The sequence below is a fragment of the Pholcus phalangioides genome, unplaced genomic scaffold (assembly GCF_987345545.1).
Source record: "Pholcus phalangioides strain wild (caught in Gottingen) unplaced genomic scaffold, Ppha-v1.0 ptg000008l_1, whole genome shotgun sequence".
NCBI lineage: Eukaryota > Metazoa > Arthropoda > Arachnida > Araneae > Pholcidae > Pholcus > Pholcus phalangioides.
Genome location: NW_028301601.1, coordinates 59088691 through 59110136, shown reverse-complemented (window position 1 = coordinate 59110136; position 21446 = coordinate 59088691). Strand labels below are relative to the sequence as shown.

At 35.9% G+C, this 21446-nt stretch overlaps 2 protein-coding genes across 9 annotated transcripts in view; one reads left to right on the top strand and one right to left on the bottom strand.

Annotated features, from left to right (window-relative positions):
• IntS11 (integrator complex subunit 11) overlaps nucleotides 1-4707 on the bottom strand; it is a 30194-nt gene extending 25487 nt beyond the window's left edge. Inside the window, exons 1-3 of one of the 3 annotated variants that reach the window (XM_089235070.1) lie at nucleotides 4618-4707; nucleotides 2417-2428; nucleotides 985-1070 (exon numbers count right to left, since the gene is read on the bottom strand). In XM_089235070.1, the coding sequence (XP_089091196.1) occupies nucleotides 985-1070; nucleotides 2417-2428; nucleotides 4618-4666 (147 nt within the window). In that variant the 5' untranslated portion in view covers nucleotides 4667-4707. Of the gene's footprint in view, nucleotides 1-984; nucleotides 1071-2322; nucleotides 2344-2368; nucleotides 2429-4617 lie in introns of those variants that run through there. The other 2 variants (XM_089235069.1, XM_089235071.1) reach the window with 2 other exon arrangements.
• A 6634-nt stretch (nucleotides 4708-11341) lies between these two features.
• LOC149084660 (disks large homolog 1-like) overlaps nucleotides 11342-21446 on the top strand; it is a 393252-nt gene continuing 383147 nt past the window's right edge. For 4 of the 6 annotated variants that reach the window (XM_089235062.1, XM_089235059.1, XM_089235063.1 and 1 more), the window contains exons 1-2: nucleotides 13906-14061; nucleotides 19218-19373. In XM_089235062.1, coding sequence (XP_089091188.1) covers nucleotides 14025-14061; nucleotides 19218-19373 — 193 coding nt within the window. In that variant the 5' untranslated portion in view covers nucleotides 13906-14024. Of the gene's footprint in view, nucleotides 11597-13875; nucleotides 14062-19217; nucleotides 19374-21446 lie in introns of those variants that run through there. The other 2 variants (XM_089235064.1, XM_089235061.1) reach the window with 2 other exon arrangements.

Below are 21446 nucleotides of genomic sequence, written 5' to 3'. Positions count from 1 at the left end.
CCAGCAATCAATTACACAGGACACTAATGAAGTTGCATCTGACATGAAAATGTACAATTCCAAATGGTTTTGACCTGCTGAATATAACCATGGGAAAGTTTTATTGGGTTTTTGAGATATTAACCTGTTAAACAGTTAAAAAGTTCTTTAAGACCGTTAATGCACAATGCAACAGTGGTAAAGACTGTAGACCAACGTTACCAGGGAAAACTGGTCAACTTCAATGCTGCCTGACTACTGTTGGGCAATTGCAAGAGATGCTCCTTATGCCCAACACGAGCATAATGCAAAAAGTATGTCAGACACTGATAAATGAACTATTGCGCTGTAATAAATTTGGCTGTTTCTATCTTCTATGTGTTTTTCTTGTGGTTTGTCTATGTACTTGTGTTGTGTTTTTATGTATATTAATGTTGTGCCTCTATATATTGTGGTAAAGTTTCTATATATTTGTATTGTTTTTTTTCTGTACATAAATAATAATAAATATGTGATCCTCACGCATTCCCAAGGGATCAGCAGGATCCATCCAGGGAATTTGTTAGTGTTAGTAAACATCCATGCCAGAACCGGGATTCGAACCCAGACTGTTTAACATTTATGCTAATTTCTATATATTTATGTTGTGTTTCAATGTATCATATTGCATAATTATATGTGTATTAAATGTGCTATTTTAGAGGAAACTGTAACTAATCCAGCTTTTTAAGGGTTAAATTTGTGTTAAACACTCCAAATTACATAAAAAAAAAGGCTATTTTTGTTTCGGATGCAGAAACGTTATCAAAATTTGTTGATCAGTGCGATTCTTTGATGAATATGGGAGGTTACAATCATTGACATGATTAAAATCTGAGAAAAAAGATAAGTTAATGATAAACATTGGAAACATTGTCTTTAGGGAAAACAAGAAATGAATCTGGTTTATCCTGCGACCAATCAATACACCCACAGAATAGGATAATAAAGAGCAAATTCACTCACTTCATCATTGTATCCCATGTGCATACCACAGTCGAGCATGACATTCTTGCCTCCAATTGTCAGAAGGATGCAACTTCGACCGACATCTGAAATGTTTTCCAGAGTATAAAAAAAACCATAAGAGTTCACAAAATTAGCATATTGCATACAAATGTTATTTAAATGCTGGAAAGGGCTAACTGAAGAGTATCTCAAGCATGCGTTTTATTTATAAATTGCTTCTATTTAGCTTGTGCGTCAGCACAATCCTTTTACACACTCGTATAGGTCAGCTGATTGATACCAGATTCAACTTAATTTTTCAACTTTCCGGTTTTTGGCAACAAATTACTATGATATATAGTTGTGATACAAGCGATTAATCTTCAAAATTTTGACAATCATCGCTAATATTGTCAAAAAAAAGGGGTGGGGGTGTGAAGTAGATATCCCTAATAGAATAGTACTTTATTATTAAATGCATCTACTACACTTTTCCGATACAGAGTGTCTCAGAACTTTATGCCAAAATAAGAGTGGTGGTAGTAAATGCCAAGACAAACACAACTTTGCGATGGAACCCCTATTCTTTTTCTGAAACACAATCGTCTAATTTCTATAAGGTAATAATTTTGGAAGCAATCCACAGTGTCCCATCTTTTCTTACCCACCTAAGTTGTGCAATCCAGAATACCCCAAGTGCATCAAACATCTAAATTCAGTTGACCTTCTATATAACGACCAATGCGTTACTGCAACCATGCAATTATAATGACACGTAACTATGTATAACTCCCAAGTTTTTTACTATCCATCCCATGTTACTTTTTATCCAATAAAAGAACCTACAAAGACCATTCAATCAAACAAAATTAATAAAATATCTGAACTGCCCCCCCCCTTCCACTCGGCTCTGCAAAGGAATGTACAAAATAAGTGGTTTTTTCCATTTACCAAAATTTTGTTTGATCTTGACATTCTGTGCACATATATATGTGAACATACTTACTAAAACTTTATCATGTACTTTCTAATCTGATGTATTTTCGCTACTATTTTCAACAAAAATATAATTTTTTTTTATTCTATTTAAAACTTAATTCTCTTAACAAGTTAGCATTTTTTCAAACTTTGCTGCAATGACCTCCCTATATAATGTCTGTTTAGGATGGAATGAGGGGAAGGTCATTTCAATCAACATTGATTGTATTAAGGGTTTATGACTGTAAGTTGGGGGAAATCCCGTTTTTCTATTGTTTTAGATAATTTATTGGATTGGGAAAACTTTGAAACAACTGGACTTTTAGAACAAGAATTTAAATACATATACAAAATTCCGGAAGTATGACAAAGATATACGCGGAAAACATAATGATACTACTTGGATACTTTTAGGAAAGCACACAGTTCAAAAGATTATGAAGTCCAGAAATAATTATACATATGGATATACCTTGACCAGCTCCTGCAAAGAGACAAAAAAGATTATTATAAGAAAGATTTTCTCATACATCTAAAGAAAAGAATGCATAAAGGCGTGATTATTCAAGTGAATAAACAGTAGTGTCTTGGTTTGCGAGTGTGATTAGTAACAGAAATGTGTTCATAATCCAAGCACCTTGTATACAAAAGCAAATTTTTACACATAAAAAATGCAAAAACGCAAATAATCCACTCCACGACAATCTTACTCACAACAGTCAATTTTTCTCGAAGGTGCTGTGCAAAATTAATTGATTTCACATTACTACATACTAGTTCAACAAACATAGACTCTGGCCATGTAACTATATAATGCAATTTACTGCCATTAATGAGATGGGTTGGTAAAATTTTAAATTGAACCAATACTGATTTAATCATTTTTGTATGAATAAATGGCTGTGGCGTGTCATGTTTTTGTAATTTTTTTGAAATGCACTTGTTCTCGCATTTTACATATTTTCCTAATCCTAAGTTGAGATGAAAGAAGGATTCCTTTGACTTTTTTCTCCTCTTCCACAGACATAGAATCAGTGAGAGTTACCGGCATGAGCAAATGATTTTTGAATGATCTTAGTGCGCAACAATAACCGGCGCAGATTATATGGTGCTGTAGACTACAGGCCAGATGATGTGGTAGTAATGATTTCAAGCCACTCACATGATCAGTTGCTCACACATTCTCACAGGCTCAAATCCAGGGTGATGCACTTAGGAAGGGGTGACATTGTTTAAATTGCTAGGATCGTCCTGTATTTTATGGGTCAGATCAATTTTTCCTACATCTATTTTGCTCTCAGATGGGGCGATTATTTTCTCAGCTTCTAAAATTATGATGGTGAAATGGAATTCTGTAGGTGGTTTATGGACCCACGGAGCAGAGATGCTGACATGAATAAAAAAAAAAGGGGGAGGGCCTGAAGTTACCAGCCATTCCGTAACTACAGAATTCAAGCCTGCATGCGAAAGAGGGGATGCATGACATTGTGCAGTCGAACCTTGATTCAATGCCACCATTTATTTTGCAGAATTTCAGTGCTGTAAAGAGTTTGTCGTGCTATAAAACCCATGTTTTAGCATGCAAACTCTAGAAATTAGATTTATTCACTGAAAAATTCTGGTACTAAGCGAAGTTGGTGCAACATGGGCAAGGGGCTGATAGAATAGGTTCAACAGTCACAAAATTTGTAGAGGGGGCCCTCAAAAAGTTCCACATACAAGCTATCCATGAAAATAGATGGTTTTGTCCCCATTTGACTCCAAGGCCATGCACACGGTGCAATGACCAAGGGGTACAGGAATGCATAATAAAAACTAGTGACGAAAACAATTGCAGGCTATTGTTTTGTTCTACACCATGAAATTAGATGGTTTCACCCCGTCCAACTCCAAGGCCGTGCGCACTGTGCACAACCAAGAGGTAGGGGGAATACATAATAAAGACTAGCAACGAAAACAATTGCAGGCTATTGTTTTGTTCTACACCGCACACACTTGAGAAGCGATTCGAAAGCGGCTACTCAAAGAGGTGCTATGTCTGTGGGTAAGGTTGTAAACGAGCGGTTGCTAAAAAGGTCATACAAAAAACAAACCAAGAGACGCACTCAAAATGGAACAACGGTTGTATCAAATTTTAGAAAAACGCGGTTAACAAAAGCAAAAAAACCCGTTTTGCGAAGCGAGCGCCATCTGAAATGGAAAATTCTGGAAGATCGAATATTCTAGAAAACACGGCATACCCAGAGTCCCATTGTGCCGGCGACTTATCGCGGAGAAAAAGTCTCCAAAGTCGTGGCGGACCGTACTGCAGAGAGGGGGCGCTCAGGTAAGTGCCAGTTGAAAACCAAGACTCAGAACAGTTTCCCAAACCTTTTTTATCATCGCCCCCAACTCAAGCGAACCAATGGGATCCTACGTTATACCCGTTTATACATATACATAAATATAGTTTATATCACCCCCGGGACCCTTTCATTCCCCCCCAGGGGCGATATCGCTCACTTTGGAAAAAAGTTCGGTACTTGAGTTTCCATTTCGTATGATAGATATATACCATATTCCACTTATCTGTTTCTTCCCCCTCTCCCCAATATTGAAGACATTCCCACATAATTGATAATTATATATATATAAATTGAAAAGGATAATATATAATTAATTATCATAACTTACCTAAAGGAGTAACTTTGATTTCAGGTTGCTTCAGTTTGTTCGAAGCCATCACGCCTTGGGATGTCTTCTTCTTCTTCTTCTTCAATTATACAGGGCTTTATGCCTTCGGGCCATCCCCTGTTAGAGAAAGAAACTTCCACAAGAGCATAGAATATGTTATAAAAATGTACTAACGAAAGAGCTTTCAACAATCACAGAACACATAGAAATTTCAGCAATTTCCATTCTTCCTTCTTCTTCAGAAGGGTATGAAAAAAAGAAAAAAAAAAAAACACAAACCAGACGAAACAAACGCAGATGGAGATGTTATATGAGATGGAGAAGAAGTCTTCAGGCTTAGGGGACGATGCTAAGCCGCTTTAAAATGATATGATGACATGGAGTCCCTGGATGAGTGTGTGGTAACAAAAATGAAACCAAACAACCAAGGTAGAAAAGGACAAAAAACCAAACGAGAGAAAGAAAGAGGGGGAGAGAAAAAAAACAAGAAATAAAAACTCAAGAAAATCGTTGACTAAGGGTAACAAACCTCTCAAAGCAACAGATAATGTTCTCAGGTCTGCCTGAACAGAACTCGGACCAACACCTAACTGGTGGAGAAAGAGAATTAAAAGTTGAGAACCGAACCTGGGAGAACCTAATACAAGAAAACAAAAAGTGAGAGGAAGTTTCAGGAATCTTGCATTGTAGACAGAGAGGGTTAGCCATTTTCTTAATACGATGTAGGTATTCGTTCAAGGGAGCTCTATTGCAAATAAGTTTGTAAAATAAACATTCCAACCTTCTATTCGAAAACAAAGGGGAGAAGTTCTGGCAGCAGTTATAGAAGGAGCTAAACTCAGGAATAGATAAGAAAAGAGCATTGCGAATATTTTCCTTGAAGTGGCGATAGTAAAGAGAACGAATGTCCTCTACATAAAGGCTAGAAGGTAGAAGATCAACAGTAGTAGAAGCTACAGTACGAACATGATTGTCAATAGTTTCATTAATGGCAATGCCCGAATGACTTGGGACCCAGATTAGTGATATGCTGTTAACCAAAGAACTAGTATGAACCAGTTGAGCATACAGTAGGTGAGTCACCGTAGATGAATGAATAGAGAAATTGTCGAGAGCCATGATGACTGATTTGGAATCCGTAAATATGAATATTGAAGAATTAGACGATTGAATGAAGGATCTAAGACCTAAAGTAATAGCAAGGGCCTCCGCAGTGAAAACTGAGGAGTCTTTATTAATGAACCAAGACTTGATAACTTTTGTAACCAAACAGAAAGCTCCACAAACCACTTGAGATGATTTAGACGCATCCGTAGCAATTACATGAGCATTCAGCGGCAGAGACTCAATGTACTCTTGGAATATTGTTTGATAAGGGATGGTAGACTTAGTTTTTTGAAAGTTAAGACCCTCCGATATGAAATAGATATTTGAGGGTATCCACGGCCAAAAAGAATAAATTGGACGCAGCATGGACCTGTGGGAAAAACCAATGGTATTATTGAACTGTGATATTTTCCTAGCCAAAGATGGCGAGAGGCGACAAAAACCCGAATCTATATGGTTAGAGTGACCCTGCGTGGGAGAGGCTGTGGCAGAAATACAAGATAACCCAATCCTGAAGAGAATGGAATCCTGAAAGGAGGGTAGGGCGAGAATGGTTCTGAGTTTATCTATGCGAGTTGACGTAGGGAGGCCTAAGATAGATCTCATCGAGGAGTTATAGATTGTGTTTATCTTGGTGAGAGAAGATTTGGCTGCATTAAACCAGGCCACAGCTCCGTAACCAATGGTACCTCCAATGATGCTCATTAGCACAGGTTTGAGGAACTTGCAAGGAATATTTCTTGATGAGTGAGAGATGGAGCGACAAATGTTTAAATATAGAGTGCCCTTAGAACGCAGAGATGATAATTGTTTTTTCCAGGTGAGAGTACAATCCAGATGAATACCCAGAACTTTCAAGTACGGATCAAACGGAATGGATTCGCCATTAATGTTGAAAGAAGGAAAGTATGGAGGTCGTCTCCGTGAAAAAATAGAAAAACGAGATTTGGATAGAGAGATGCACAATCCACTATTTTCAGCCCATCTGAGAATGTTAGGCAAGGTGTTCATCAATCTGAACTCAGCATACTTCCCATCTAACGCATTCATCTGAAGGAAAATATCATCAGCATACATAAAAAACTTAATGTCAGAATTAATATATGAGGTTATATCTAATGTGAACAGGGTGAAAAGTACTGGGGAGAGGGTAGAACCCTGTAAAAGACCGCAGTTGGGAGCAAAGGCACCAGATATGGAACCCCTCCAATGAATGACATGTTTACGGTTCGAGAGATAATTAAAGAGCCAAGTTAAAAATTTACCATGAAAGCCCAAGCGGGCTAATTTGGCAATGAGCAAATCATGCCTCACAGAATCATAAGCAGCTCTCAAATCTAGAGCAATAATGTAGCTAGTATAGCCCCTTTGGAGGGCATATGAAATAGAGGACACCATATCTTTCATGCAAATCTCAGCACCAGTTTTTGGTCGAAAACCATAAAAATTTTTTGGAAAGAGCTCAAATCGTAATGCAATCCAGGTGATCCTAAAAAGAATGATTCTCTCAAAGATTTTGCTAATAGTGTTTATAAGGGTCAGAGGACGAAAGTTCTTCGGATCAGTAGTTGGTTTTCCTGACTTTGGAATAAAAATAATACGTCCTTCTTTAAAAGACGGCGGCACCAGCGATGAAGACCAAAGGGTATTAAAAGCATTCAGAAATTCAATCCCCTTATTTGGAAGGAGTTTGTACACCTTCAATGGAACACCATCTGGACCAGGGGTAGTTGAACGACCAGAACAAATGGCTCTACGAATTTCCGTGGGAGTGAACGGTGCATCCATCTGAGCCTGGAACTCACGAGGAGGACCATAAAAAGTAACGGTTTGAGATCGGCCAGGTGAAGAGAAGTGGTAAAATTTTAAAAGTTGGATCTGTACGAGAGGCTCGACATAACTATTATTAGCAATCTTGAAAATATGCCGGGAATCATCCCAAGTTTTCGCCACGATATAACGGTGTCTACGCAAGACAGAAAAGAGAACTGAGGGCTGAGTAAAAGGATGAAGTTCTTGAGCCAGAGTCTTCAATCGTAGAATGCGAAGGTGGCGACGAAAAACCGAAGCTAATTTTTTATATTTAATCCAGTTGGCCTGAGAGGGCACACGGCGAAATAAGCGGAAAGCCCGTTTTTTTTCGATAAGAGCAATACGCCCTTCTTTATCCAACTTAAGCCAAGGTTGTTTCTTCCGGTACACAGAGTACCTAGCTGAGTTAACAATGGAAACAACATGATTGTAGATACTGTCGAAATCGTTAGTAGCGGGGATGACAGAGAGACCTGCCATTACTGCTGACCATTTAATGTAACGGAATTCCTGAGATATGAATTGTTTATTCAAAGAGACGGAAATTTTAATTGGCAAATGATCACTATTGAATAAGGATTCACAGGGAGTCCAGATAATATATCTATAAAGACCTGGACTACAGAAACATAAGTCGATATAAGATTGTGAGTCCTTGCTATAAAAGGTGGGGCAAAATGGAGGAACTAGACAAAGGTTATGATTAAGATACCAATTAAATAACATAGTACCTGCAGGAGATACAATATGTCCTCCCCAGTTTGGATGATGACTGTTGGAATCTCCGATTATGATGAAATTCCCAGAGATGTATGAGAAAATATTGTCAATAGCAGCGATATTGAAAACACCTGGAGGACGATAGAAATTTACAACATACATAGAAAAATTATTTAGAAAAACTTGAACAATCATAATTTCAAAAAAGGGGTCCGAAATTTTCCATATCAAAGATGAGGAAAGAGATGAATTTACCGCGGTCACTAAACCACCACCTGGGAGAAGTCGATCATTTCTAAAAATCTGAAAACCAGCAAGAAAAAAATGGTCCTTCGGTTCCAGAAAAGTCTCCTGTAAACATAACATATCATAGTTTAAACAAAAATTTCTGATAAAGGTTGACTTGGACTTGATGCCTCGGACATTCCATTGAAGAACTCTAAAATTCATATTATTCATAGTATTTTTTTTTTTTTGGAAAGGATTAACTAGAAAAATATATTGAACTGAAGAGAGGGAAAAAGCATCAAATTCACAGAAAAAAAAAAAACAAAAAAAACAACACTTATTTTTGGGAGAGAAAAAGGAAATATCAAGCGAGAAAAACACAATAGGAAAGGGAGGGGAAAAAAAATCAAACGAAGCTCGATTTGATCACAAAAATAAGAATACTGAACTCTTGTCAGCTCTAAATGAGGTAAAGAAAAACCATTATCAAACTCGATAACAGAGAGAAAGGAAAAAAGATCAAACGAGGAACAAACTTTAAACGAGAGGGGAAAAAAAAGGGGGGGGGAGACAAAAATGAAATTAAGTGAAAAACTAGGTTCCAACATTTGAGGCCAAGTCATTTTTCAGTCTCTTAGCTAATCGTCTTTGTTTAACCCTTTCCGCAGGAGAAGTATAGAATTTATTCGATTCAGGATCTTGAGAAAAGTCACTATCATCATTATGCTCAGGGGGCAAAGGTTGATTGAAGATAGCAGTCGAAGGACCAGAAGTGTCCATATTTACATTCGAATTAAGTGGCGGTATTATATTCACCTTATGTACAGCTAGGTTAACCGAATTGACTATTTCGGGAATAAGCGCTCTAATAGAGTCATTCAGCGATTCCTGAAGACTTATTTTCAGATCTTTAAGTACAATTTCTTTGATGGCAGATACTTCCGCTTGGACCAGGGAACTGATCTCAGCCTTGAGAGCACTGAAGTCAGATGACATGGAAATGCTGGTCCGAGCAGCATATGAAGAGGAATTCATTTTACATCTTTCTCGAGCGATGTTTATTGGAACATGATGTTCGGCTTTATAGTGATATGCTTTTGACTCCAAGACATAAGCAGGGCACTGACGATCAGAGGCAAGATGAGTGGAAGCCTTACAGTTAATGCAGGAGATAGGGTTTTGGCAGGTTTCATGGTTATGATTTTGGCCGCATCGTTTGCAGATCTGAGATGATACTCTACAAAACTTTGAGCGGTGAAAGTAGCTCCAGCAGCGAAGGCATTGATTAGGACGCTCAATAAATTTACGTGGTCGAAATATCAAGAACCATAACTTTATTTCCAGCGGAATGTTCCTACCAAGAATCGTTACCAGAACAGTTTGTAAAGGAATTCTTTCTTTTATAAATCTTCGAATACCGATGACCTGTAACCCCTCCGATTGCAGTTCTTCCGCAATTTCCACTACTGCAATATCACACGGAATATTTAGCAAAAATTTGGAGGTAATCGAATCCTTCAAAAGGACCGATTTAACGGGAATGTTCAAAATCATATCTATTTTTTTTATCTCTTTCGCAGTGTGAATATTTTCCGTAGAGATTAACAGCTCACTTGAGCGTGTGAATCGAATCTCCGAGATGTGTTTAGGAACAGAGATTTTTGAGCAGATATCCTTTTTCAGGCACAAAGGCCTGGATCTGGGAATAATTTCTGCACCCGAAAACTTGAAAGTTAGCAAAATGCGAGGGGACTCACCAAAACCGTCCAAGATGTCTTCATCAGATAATAAAGTATTCCAATTATGACTTGTAGACGAGACTTTGTCTGCACTGCCCGCTGGCTGTGTATCTATTTCAACAGCCATAGCTGCACATTTGAAGGAGTCAAACTAGACCCCGGAAACGGGCAGAGCCCTAACCAAGAGCCTTGATCCTTCACTTCAGGAAATTAAATAAAATTACTCCTACGAATATAATAAATAAAGAAAACTGTACTTAAAGAGGGAAACACTAGTAAAAAATTAAATAAAGGGTAAGGCACAAACGCAGAGCGAGAGGGGCGTAACACCAACCACGCTGCTTCCTCAGCGAGAGCCTCGTATATCTTCAATGCCTGCTTCGTATCAATTACACAAAGCTGTTCGCCTTGGGATGTAAACAAACCACAGTCAAATTTTCTGACTCAATTATACAGACCAAACGACTTTTAGAACATTTTCCTGCTTGAAAACAGATGGACAGACGGATAAATAAATACAAAACAGAAAATTCTTGGGACACTGGGACTAAAAAACGTTTTTAGAAAGAAAACAAATTGTTTTTCTCAAAACAGGATTCTTACAAATCACTATATCAAAGGTTTATTTAAGATCGTTATAAAAATTGAAAAACATAAGAGTGCTACAAATATACGTAAACAGTACCCATTTAACGATGATGATTGACATTCCAGTCGGGCAACTTACATTTCTCTATTTCCAACAGTTTATAAGGTTAAATGATAGGCATATTAATGATAGGCTCAGTTTTGAGAAATTGGAGATAACAATCGCTTCATTTTTAAAATCTGTGAAATCACTCAAACATGGAGAGGAAAAAAAAATCAATATTATTGTGAAACAGCTGACAACAGGAAAAAAAAAAATTCAATAATATTTAATGCGCAAACACATTGATTTGAAATGATTATCGGCAAAAAAATGTTTAATTAAAAAATTTCAAAATTAAATTTTTTGAATGATAACATTTGATGAATGTGGGCGGGGCGTAAGATTGGAAGGGGGGGGGGGGTGTGGACAAAAATCTCTATCTCTCTTTCTTTCTTTCTCTTTCCCAGCATCTCTTTACTCCTCTCATAGTGATGCTGATTGCCGCTGGGATGTTGGTGATGATCTCCCTCATCATCAGTACTCTTGAACTTCACCTAATGAGACTCTCACCATCCTACATATTCATTTTCCGAGTGATTTTTTGAGCGTTTTCCAACCGGTCCAGCCGCAAATCTCTAAAAATCCACATCCCGGTGCTAATATTTAAGCCTAAAAAAATTAGATCTCCGGAACTCTCTTTCTCTTCCAAGGGGATGGATGATGATGCAGGATACATGTGATGGTATCTTTCTTTCTACCATTTCCACATGAAATTTTAATGTATGATATGTTGTATATGCAAAGAAAGCAATGGACAGTACAAGCAAGAGATTTGTGTGATCACAGTATTATTACAAAAACCTATAAACTCCACTTAGAAGTTTTACAAATTTACAGGGAAAAGATAAATTTATATTCATTATCATCCTTGTGTCATTTTCATTCTAACTATATTTCATACACATTCATTAACGAAAAAGAAATGATTGTATTCTTGTATAATTCCTTGATAGTCATGCTTAAAAGATGGAGACGATAGTTCTCAATAATAATTCATCCCAGTAATTTTTATAGTTTAACAGTTATAAGAATGATTAAGACTCTAAACTATATCCTGAATTTACTCTTTTTCGAAAATTGTAAAACATTCACCCAATCATAATACTTTATTAAAAAAAATCACTAAGCAGTAATTTAAGTTTTGAAGTATTCTACTATTGGTAACTGGTTTTATTATTATTTTTTGAAATATGAATCAATGTTTTACAATGTTTTTGTGACAATGAGCATTCAACAATGTCTTTTTACACAAATGCTTTCTGTAATAATGATTATTCATATAAATGTCCTCCCAATCGACAATATATCTTTCCCAGACAATTTTTATAGAGTATTACAAAAACATATAGACTCTGCTTTGAGGCTTTACAAATTTACAGAGAAAAGATGAATTTATATTCATTATTAGTCTTTTGTCGTTTTCATTCTAACTCTATTTTATGCACATTCTTTACCAAAAGAGAAATTGTATCCATGCATAATTTCCTGATAGGTGTGAGTGTAAGATGAGAATGATTATTTATTTTTGTTTAGGGCCCATAACTATTCACAATATATGTATAATAATTTTTACCGATACTTTTGATAGTTTAATGGATAGAAGAAGGATCACGACACATCTCTCACTGAATTATAACTGAAACATATTTATTCACAAAAATTGCAAAACACGCACACATTATTTCATTATAAACTGCTGAGCAGTCTTAAGTTTTGAACCTGAATTCTTCAGGTGGTAAATAATTTTATTATTTTTTTGAAGTATACATCATTTTTTGCAATGCTTTTGTGACAATAATTCCAACTATACCTTTTTATTCCTATGCTTTTTGTAATAATTATTATTTAACAATGCTTTCTCGATAAACAATAAGTCCATCATTTTTTTCCTAGTCAACTTTTTGTTCTACAATGTGAACTGAGCAATGTTTTGAAAAAGATCATTCTTCCACTGTTTGTTGGTTACAATGAGCATCCAACAATGCTTTTTTTGCAAAATTATGTGTTCAACAATGTTCGATGAACTAATAATATACTTTTCTTTCCCCTCATATTTTTTTTATGTATGAAGCTATGAACAATTTTTAACAATGTACATTGAACAATGGTTTGAAAATAATGATTTTACCATTGTATAATATTTTCAACAATGTTTTTTGCAACAATCAATGTTTAACAATTCTTTTTGCAACAATATGTTCATTAAACAATAATATCACCCTCCCCAACCCACAGAATTTTTAACAATGCATATCAAGTAATGCTTGCAAACAATGACTTTCCCAAAAAAAATTCAACAATAAATTTTCAAAAACATTTTTTAAACTAAAAATATCCAACGATGCTCACAATAACAAAAAATTTGTCTGTTTTATCCACATAATTTTTATTTGACAATGCAACTAAGAACACAAACAATGGTTTGTCTAATAATGCTTCACAACGTGAAATAATGTGACTTTTTTCATGTGAAATAATTTCTTTTTCAATCTCATTTTTATTTAACAATGATTGATTGGACAACAAACAATGCGCACTGAACAATTTTATTTTCCAGTATTATCATAACTGAACATTTATTTAAAAAGAATATTTATATACATTATAATCAAATATTTGTTTAAAAACAATGTTTTTTTGTAACTGGGTGTTTATTTTAATAGAATGTTTATTATAAGCGAACATTCAAGACTAATGAATAGCTATCACTATTATCCAAACAATCATCACATAAATGATATACATGCCTCCTGATCATAATTTTCTCTTACTTATCGATCCATATCAAGTGGCATGTAATAGTGCGAAATAATCTAAATTAAATACAGTAATGAGATATCATTGTATCATTTTTGCAAACCAGTAGGCTGCCGCAAATATAAATGTGATGTAAAAATACGATTGAAAATGATTAATTTCTTAATTAACCAGCTGATTTTTGTTTTCTCTTTCTTATTACAGCCGAAGCTCATTCAAACGAATTTTGATTCCAATACCTTGCTCATATATAGGACATTGCGGATGAAATTTTCAATTAGGATCATGAACTTGTCAAGTCAAAGGACGAGTGTAAAGTTTTTTATGTGATTGTGGTATGTGAGCTGTGAATCATGGATCATCACTCTGTTCCAAGGCTCAATGATCAAGGTATTTGCTTATACTTTAATACCACCGAATGATCCAAAAATCATTTACCACCATAAAAATAAATTTTTAACGCAATAAACCAACACAGATGAAAAAAACAAACAAACACGGAGACTCATAGAAATAACACAGAGGGGGGGGGGGAATCTTATACAAAAACAAATTTCATTTAACACAAGTAGTTCCAATAACACCGAACAGGTACCACACCTGTCGAGCCAGGGCCATCTTAAGACCATCATGGGCCCCTGGGCTGAGTGATTTTTCTGAGGCCCTACCTGGCCAATTCTCAAAAAATTCACCTACTTCTTTTTTTTCCGAGGTGCCCAGGTGGGCTGATGCGTTAAGACGGCACTGTGTTGAGCATTATTGGAACCATTAGTGCTCCATCTGTCAGTTAAAATTATATATCAGATTCCTCGTTTTAATGAATACTGTTATAGCAAAAATCTCATTTTAAAGAAAAGTTTTCTAATCTCCCAGATAAGTTTACATAGGAACAATGTAAAAATCTGGAGTTCCTTTATAACAAAATTTCGTTATAATGAAGTAATTTCTCTGGGATCTTGGAGTTTGTTATAACAGGATTTGATTGTATTTATCGTAACAGACATTGGCTATCATTTGTTTGCAAACAGTGTATGTTATAGTTAGCATTTGTTGACATGTGGAAATTTACGTTAAAATCAAATGGTCTTCACGAGTGATATCAGACAGCTTGTTTTGTACATGTATAAAAATTATTTGGCACATATTTTGAATTTTGTATGTATCACTTGCTAAATCACTGGTGTCATGGCAGGAACCAGGCAATGTGGGGAGCAGGCAGATTTGGTTGCAACCAGGAGCAGGCAGGTCTGGCCCCAAAGCACAGGACCAGAGATGAATAAAATTCACAGTTCAGTTTCTTCTTGAAAATTACACATGCCAAAATATGTGCCCTGTCTGATGTCATTGGTATCCAGCACCATCTGTTGGTAGAACTGCAACTACATATTTATTCAGATAGGACAAGTCCAAATTTTGGTGCCTCCTTGTAATGTTGCAGAAATAGCTGGGTCCAGCAAAAGGGGAATTTTGTACCCCGTCTAGTCTAGCAACTGTGGCAACAGATCTGTTTACTTCCCCCTAGGGGGCATGGTAGCCCAGGTCGATAAGGTAATTTCCTAAAGTATCAAAGCATGTTTAGAGGTGTCGTGAGCCCAATACCCTGTTCGTTCTTGTCAGAAAACTTTTCTGACGCAGGGGTACAACAGAAACGGCGACACGATCACAGAAAAAAGTGCTACTGAAGGGAGTCCCCCCATCGAGGAGTTAACGCGCCAACCTCTTGATGAGTATAAAAACAAGCCTGCTACTCGGAATTGGCAATAAATTGTAGGTCCCGGTCTAATCAGCCCTCATGTGCACAAAACAACCATGGTGCGACAAAAATTATCAAATGCTTTCCTGTAGTTGTGGCTCTGTCTGTTGGGCATTATTGGAATTATTTATGTGATTTTTTTTAAAAAGTTATTTATCTGTTCCAATTTCTATAAAATACTCTGCATTTCATTCATGTCTTCACTTATCATATTTGCCATGAATTGAAAAAAAATTCCATGGAAATATAGATTTTTAAATATGTTTACAGATTTCGGATCACCTGGTGTATTTATACACAACAGGGCCATAGCCAGAAATGTTTTCTGAAGGGGAGGTAGGAAACTGGTATTTCGGGAGTGGGGGACCTAATGGATAGAACAATAGACAACCATGTAATTCCATATAGGCTATATATCAGACATTTTTTAACATTCGATTTGTATTTCCATATAGGCTTATACAGCCAACGCTTGTTATAATGACCTCTCATTATAGTGAGCATTCCATTACAATGATAGGTAGGATAATTCCCAAATGACATTTATCATATTTATGACATATATCAGACATTTTTTAACATTCGATTTGTATTTCCATATAGGCTTATACAGCCAACGCTTGTTATAATGACCTCTCATTATAGTGAGCATTCCATTACAATGATAGGTAGGATAATTCCCAAATGATTTCATAGAATGACTATCATATATATTCTACTTTCCATATAACGACCCTTCCAATATAATGTCCATTTTCGATGGGACAAAGGTGGCCTTTATATTGATCGTCGACTGTAACAGTAATTTTTTTCAAATTTCGAAGGGGGGATGGGTACAATGAGACTGCCAGTTCTTCCCCTCACTACTGCCTTCATGAACGAGGAAATTAATGAAATTAATGATGATATTTTAATACTGAAAACACTGCTTGAAAAACAAAACATGCTACTGAGAAAATTCCCTGGAAACAAATTCTCTGGACTGATACATGCTGATCCCTTGGGAATACATGAGAATCACGTTATTATTAAAAAAAAAAAAAATTTTTTAAGGTATATTGGGACTGCTGATTTCAAAACTGGTGTTGGTTTTGCTGAATCAGCTCCAGTTTTTAAGATAATGCATACTTTCAGCAGTGTGATTTGTGGTCGAGTGGTCATAGTGACAGACTCACATCGCAAGGATCCAGGTTTGAACCCCACTGGTCACCACAGTGGTGGTCGGCTGAAGTTTGTTTCCTGTGGTTCCTAACTTCGAGGCATAAATGCGAGCCGATCTCCCCATGAAAAAGTCTCGCCACAAAGAGCAACAGGCCTACAACAATAAATTATTCAATCATTATACTTCACTCATAGTTAGAAGAACTGGTAGCAGATGGCAGCACTACGAGTAACAAGCATTACACAGAAACAAACTTCATGTCAGGTTTCACTACACGTATACACACACACACACAGTCCAACATGTACCAATTCGTTAGAGGTTCCACAGAGGAATATGGACAAGGTGCATGTGTGGTTTAGTAGTAGTAGTGTGATTTGTGCTGCTAGGTATGTATTACCGTTGAAATATAATTTTCACTTTATCTAAAAAACTCGAGGGGATCTGACAAAATCAACGCCAGATTCAAAATCAGCACCCCAATATCCTCCTAAAATCACTGAAATATCTTTGAGAACAAAATCAGTGTTGAGCAGGGAAATATGGAAGTCTATCAAAACCTTTTTGCATATGATAATACCTGGCGCCTCAACCTTGTTATCTAGATTTGTGAAACACACAAAAATGTCCTTAAATAATTTCAAGGATTTTATTTCAATCTCTTATGCATTTAAAAATGCATGCATATTACTTTCATAAATGAATGAAACAAATGAAATTACAATATGTCCTTCTCTCCTCTTTGATACATTTGATTCTTTACCTAGCAGACTCATTGGGAATCCTCATAGCATTGCAGATTGGGTTAATAAACAGTGATAGAAGTAGTCTACTTGCCCTGCCATCCATGCAGAATTCTGCAGTTTATCAAAAAAAGAAGGTTCATCTCTGGAAAGAAACATTATGAATATTTAAGTTTTTGTTTTGCAAAGAACATGTCACGTTGAATTGTGCATATCAAGCCACATTAATTGCAGTGTAAGGTGATAGTAACATAACACTTTTAACAGAAAGATGATCGGATGAAAGACCATGTAACCTATTTTGCTTATACAGTGAAATTCCGGATTATGAGTAACTCAGTTTATAAGTGTTTGGCAAGACAAGAAAGTTTTTTTAAACATATGACTCAATAAATGAGCTATATTGCATAATATGAGCAAAAATTTTGAGATGATAAACCAGTAATATGACTCAATGTGAGTACTATTTATACCAAAGCCTCTTAGATTAGGACCAGTGTGTTATAAGAATGTGTGTTCGTGTTGTCTGTTAAGCATAATGTGATTACAAAAAAAGACTGGTTCACATTTTCTCTGATTGAGGGCCATTTTATTTTAATGAGTTCAAAGGCTTAAATCCAAGCATTTTTTAGGCCCTTTTTATCGTTTTGATTCTTTAAAGACCAAATTAAAAGATATATATAGTAGGAGAAGTGCACAACCTGATGCACAACAAACAATTATTTAATGAATTCCTCACAAATTTTTTTTAGAAGTCCCTGTGCAAATATTTCTATTGGTTTCAACAGATTTTTCTTTGATTTGATGAATTAAATTGCCAGTTTTATCTGATTCATTAAATCAGGGTTTGACTGTGTATTGTACTCATATGTGTACTAATGAGACTTTCAATAGTTTAAGAGCTCTTAAATGACTTTGACTTCTTTCCAAGCCCTATGGGCCCATTCATAGCACAAGTCCATGAAAGATTGTCTCATTCTCTTATCCTGTGTTAATGCAAATGGGGATTTCAAAGTGGAGTCTATTGCTCTTTTGCATCTTTCTGAAAGATGAGGCCTCTGAAGCTTTGAGCCGCCAACAAATTAACCTGCAATTCATCCTTGAAAAAGAATTGGGACTGGGAGAAGGCAAATGATTGTGTAACAAATCATTTGAGTTTACATCATCTCTAATCTTCTTCAATCCTGAATTAAAAACAGCTATTAATTTTTTTTGTATTTATTTGTGTTGATTGTATGTCGAAATGCTTCCATAAAAGAAAAATTCATTCATGTTTAACTGTGTGCAATAAATTGATCAATTTGGGTAAAAATATGTGCACCTTGGGTCCACATCTTTACTGGAACGATTGAAGATTCACTGTATGTGGATCTACTGCATCAATTGCACACATCTGTAAAAGTTATTGTTTGCCATTAACCATATTGCTCACCACTAAACCTCTTCCGGGACGAAGGGGAAATGTTCTTCAATATACAAGTATGTTTTGCTTTATGGAACCAATTGTGCTTGTAAACTAAACTTCCACTGTATATGTTCAAGTCACCTCAGGGAAGCTTCATCATTCCCTTCAGATGGTGGTGAATAGCTTTAAACATCAAATGCCTAGGAATATTCATAGGAAAAACTGGTACCAATTTAAGCAAGCATCAAGCCATTCAGTGTTGTTACAATAATTAAGCTCAGTAAGTCATAAGCCACAGGCTACAACCCTGAGCATATATCATGTGAATGTGACTTAACATATACACTTACAAATTCAATGCTTTATTACATAATCTTGATGACTTTATTTACTGACATTAAATGTGTTTAATGTGAGATATCATGCATATGTATAGTGAATTATTATGTTGCTCATGACTATGATGCTATTGACAGTGAACAGATTTTTTTCTCCCTGTATTTTCAGAAGCTCATAGAGCTTTAGAACTGCTTGAAGAATATCACAGCAAACTAACGAGACCACAAGACAAGCAGCTTAGAAATGCAATCGAAAGGGTCATCAGAATATTCAAGTGTCGGCTATTCCAAGCTCTTCTTGGTATGATATCTGTATACATTTGTTTTTTTCCTTTTTTTCCTAGTCTGTATATTATTTCATATACACGAATGAAACTCCAGTCAGCCTCGCTTAATTGGGTAATGGATAATCAATAACAAATCCTCTTTAAATGGATAAAATCCTCTGGAACCAAAATTTTTCCCATAGAGAGAATGTTAAAGTTCCCCCACTTAGTAGAGTAATTTCAACTTTTTCCCACTTAAATACAATATTCAAACTATGCCTCCACATCCTCTTAGAGTAGGGCCCTTAGGCTGTGAACTTTGATGGCCCCCCTGGTCAGACTTTTTAAAGACCCCTTTTGCTGTGAATATATAGAGTGGCAAAACAAAAAAATGATGGGAATTGTCCCGGGCCCCAGAAATGAAGCCCTGTCAGTCCCACCATTGTGGGGGACCATGATTCCAACCCACTCGAAAAATGTAAATATATATTAACCACTACATACATAACATTTTTATGAGATAAAACATAAGAAAATTATGGAAAATATGTTGCCAGTTAGGACATGAAAAACCTAAAGTTCAGGCCTTGTCTTCACTTCAGTATATTTTATAATTTTATTTTGTTTTTGTTACCTTTTGAGTCTGTAGAGGGCGCTAACTTACTCAATGAAAGCAAAATAAAATAAAAAAGTCTGCATAAACATCAAAACAAATGGTCGAGTGTGAAAACCTTGAATCTCAATTTTTCCCAAAGATAAGATTTTTGTGTCAATAGAAAGTAGACCTCATCAAAGGTACATTTATGGTTTTGCCACTTGTGGGATACACAAATTTTGCTGCCCTTCTCCCATTCTAGTCTAATTTTCTTGACTACTCTTCCCTTGAATTCGCCACCTGTATTATAATCAGCTTGGGCCCCGCTCCACCAGTACACCAGTGTCTTCCAAACAGTGAAAATCAAGACTTTCTGGCATTTCAAATTTAAACTTTATAACTTTATGACAAGAAGGTCAGGACATCTTTATTGCGATAATATTACAACACCCCTTGGTTACATAATATTCACAATAAAAGAAAAGAACAAAATATTTCAACAGTACTCTCCCCCCCCCCCCCTCATTTTACAAATCTTTAGCAAATGACATCTGTATGCCTTTTAATCGAAAATATTCACAATATACCAAAAATACACACACACACACACATAATAAGTTAGCAGTTAGGACATGACCATAATAAGAGCAGTTCTACTCTCTCTCTCACACACACAAAAAACTGACTTTACATCTTATCACAAAATACTCATCCAGAATGTTTCCCGAGAGAAGTGAAATCCCAGCTTAGTAGTGTTGTAGCGTTGTAGTGTTCCTAAACTTCCACTTTGTGCAACAGAAAAACAAAAAACAAAATACACATACTTTCCATGCACAACTTTCATCCTCATACAGCAATTAAAAATGAATTCAATATTGCCAACAAGTGACGATAATTCACTAAAATTTGTTATGATTTTGATTACTGTACAATACTGATGGAAAAAAAATGCTCACTTGAACATATCAAATGAATACTGTTATGTGAAGCTACAGTTTACAATATTTCTAAGATTACTTCACAAATAATACTTTGGAAAAATTGTCTTTTAATGTTTTCTATCATCAAACACTCTTAAATGCTTCAGGAAGCACCATGGGGCTCACTAGCAACAAGGGTGAAAAACTTTGTCAAGCCCAGAGTCTTACAAGCTTATTTGTTTTATACAAGATATACGGAAGACTGGATGTTGTGAAGATATTTATTATTTGAGATGTTAATTTTTTAAGGATAAAGGTTAAATCTTGTATTAACAAGTGGAGAGCGACATTCATGTCATATATATAACCCTCTGGTGGCTCGTCGTCCATGAGCTATTAGCTGATCGGTTTCACCGTCCATTGCACGGTTCCGTTCGTCATATATACGCTCTAGCGAAGGAAAATCTCTATCTCCTCTGTAGCTCAGTGGTCAGAGCACTCGTACGGCAATCGAGGGACCCGGGTTCGACTCCCGGTAGAGGCAGAGATGAGTTTTTTCCTTCCTTAAAAAATTAACATCTCAAATAATAAAT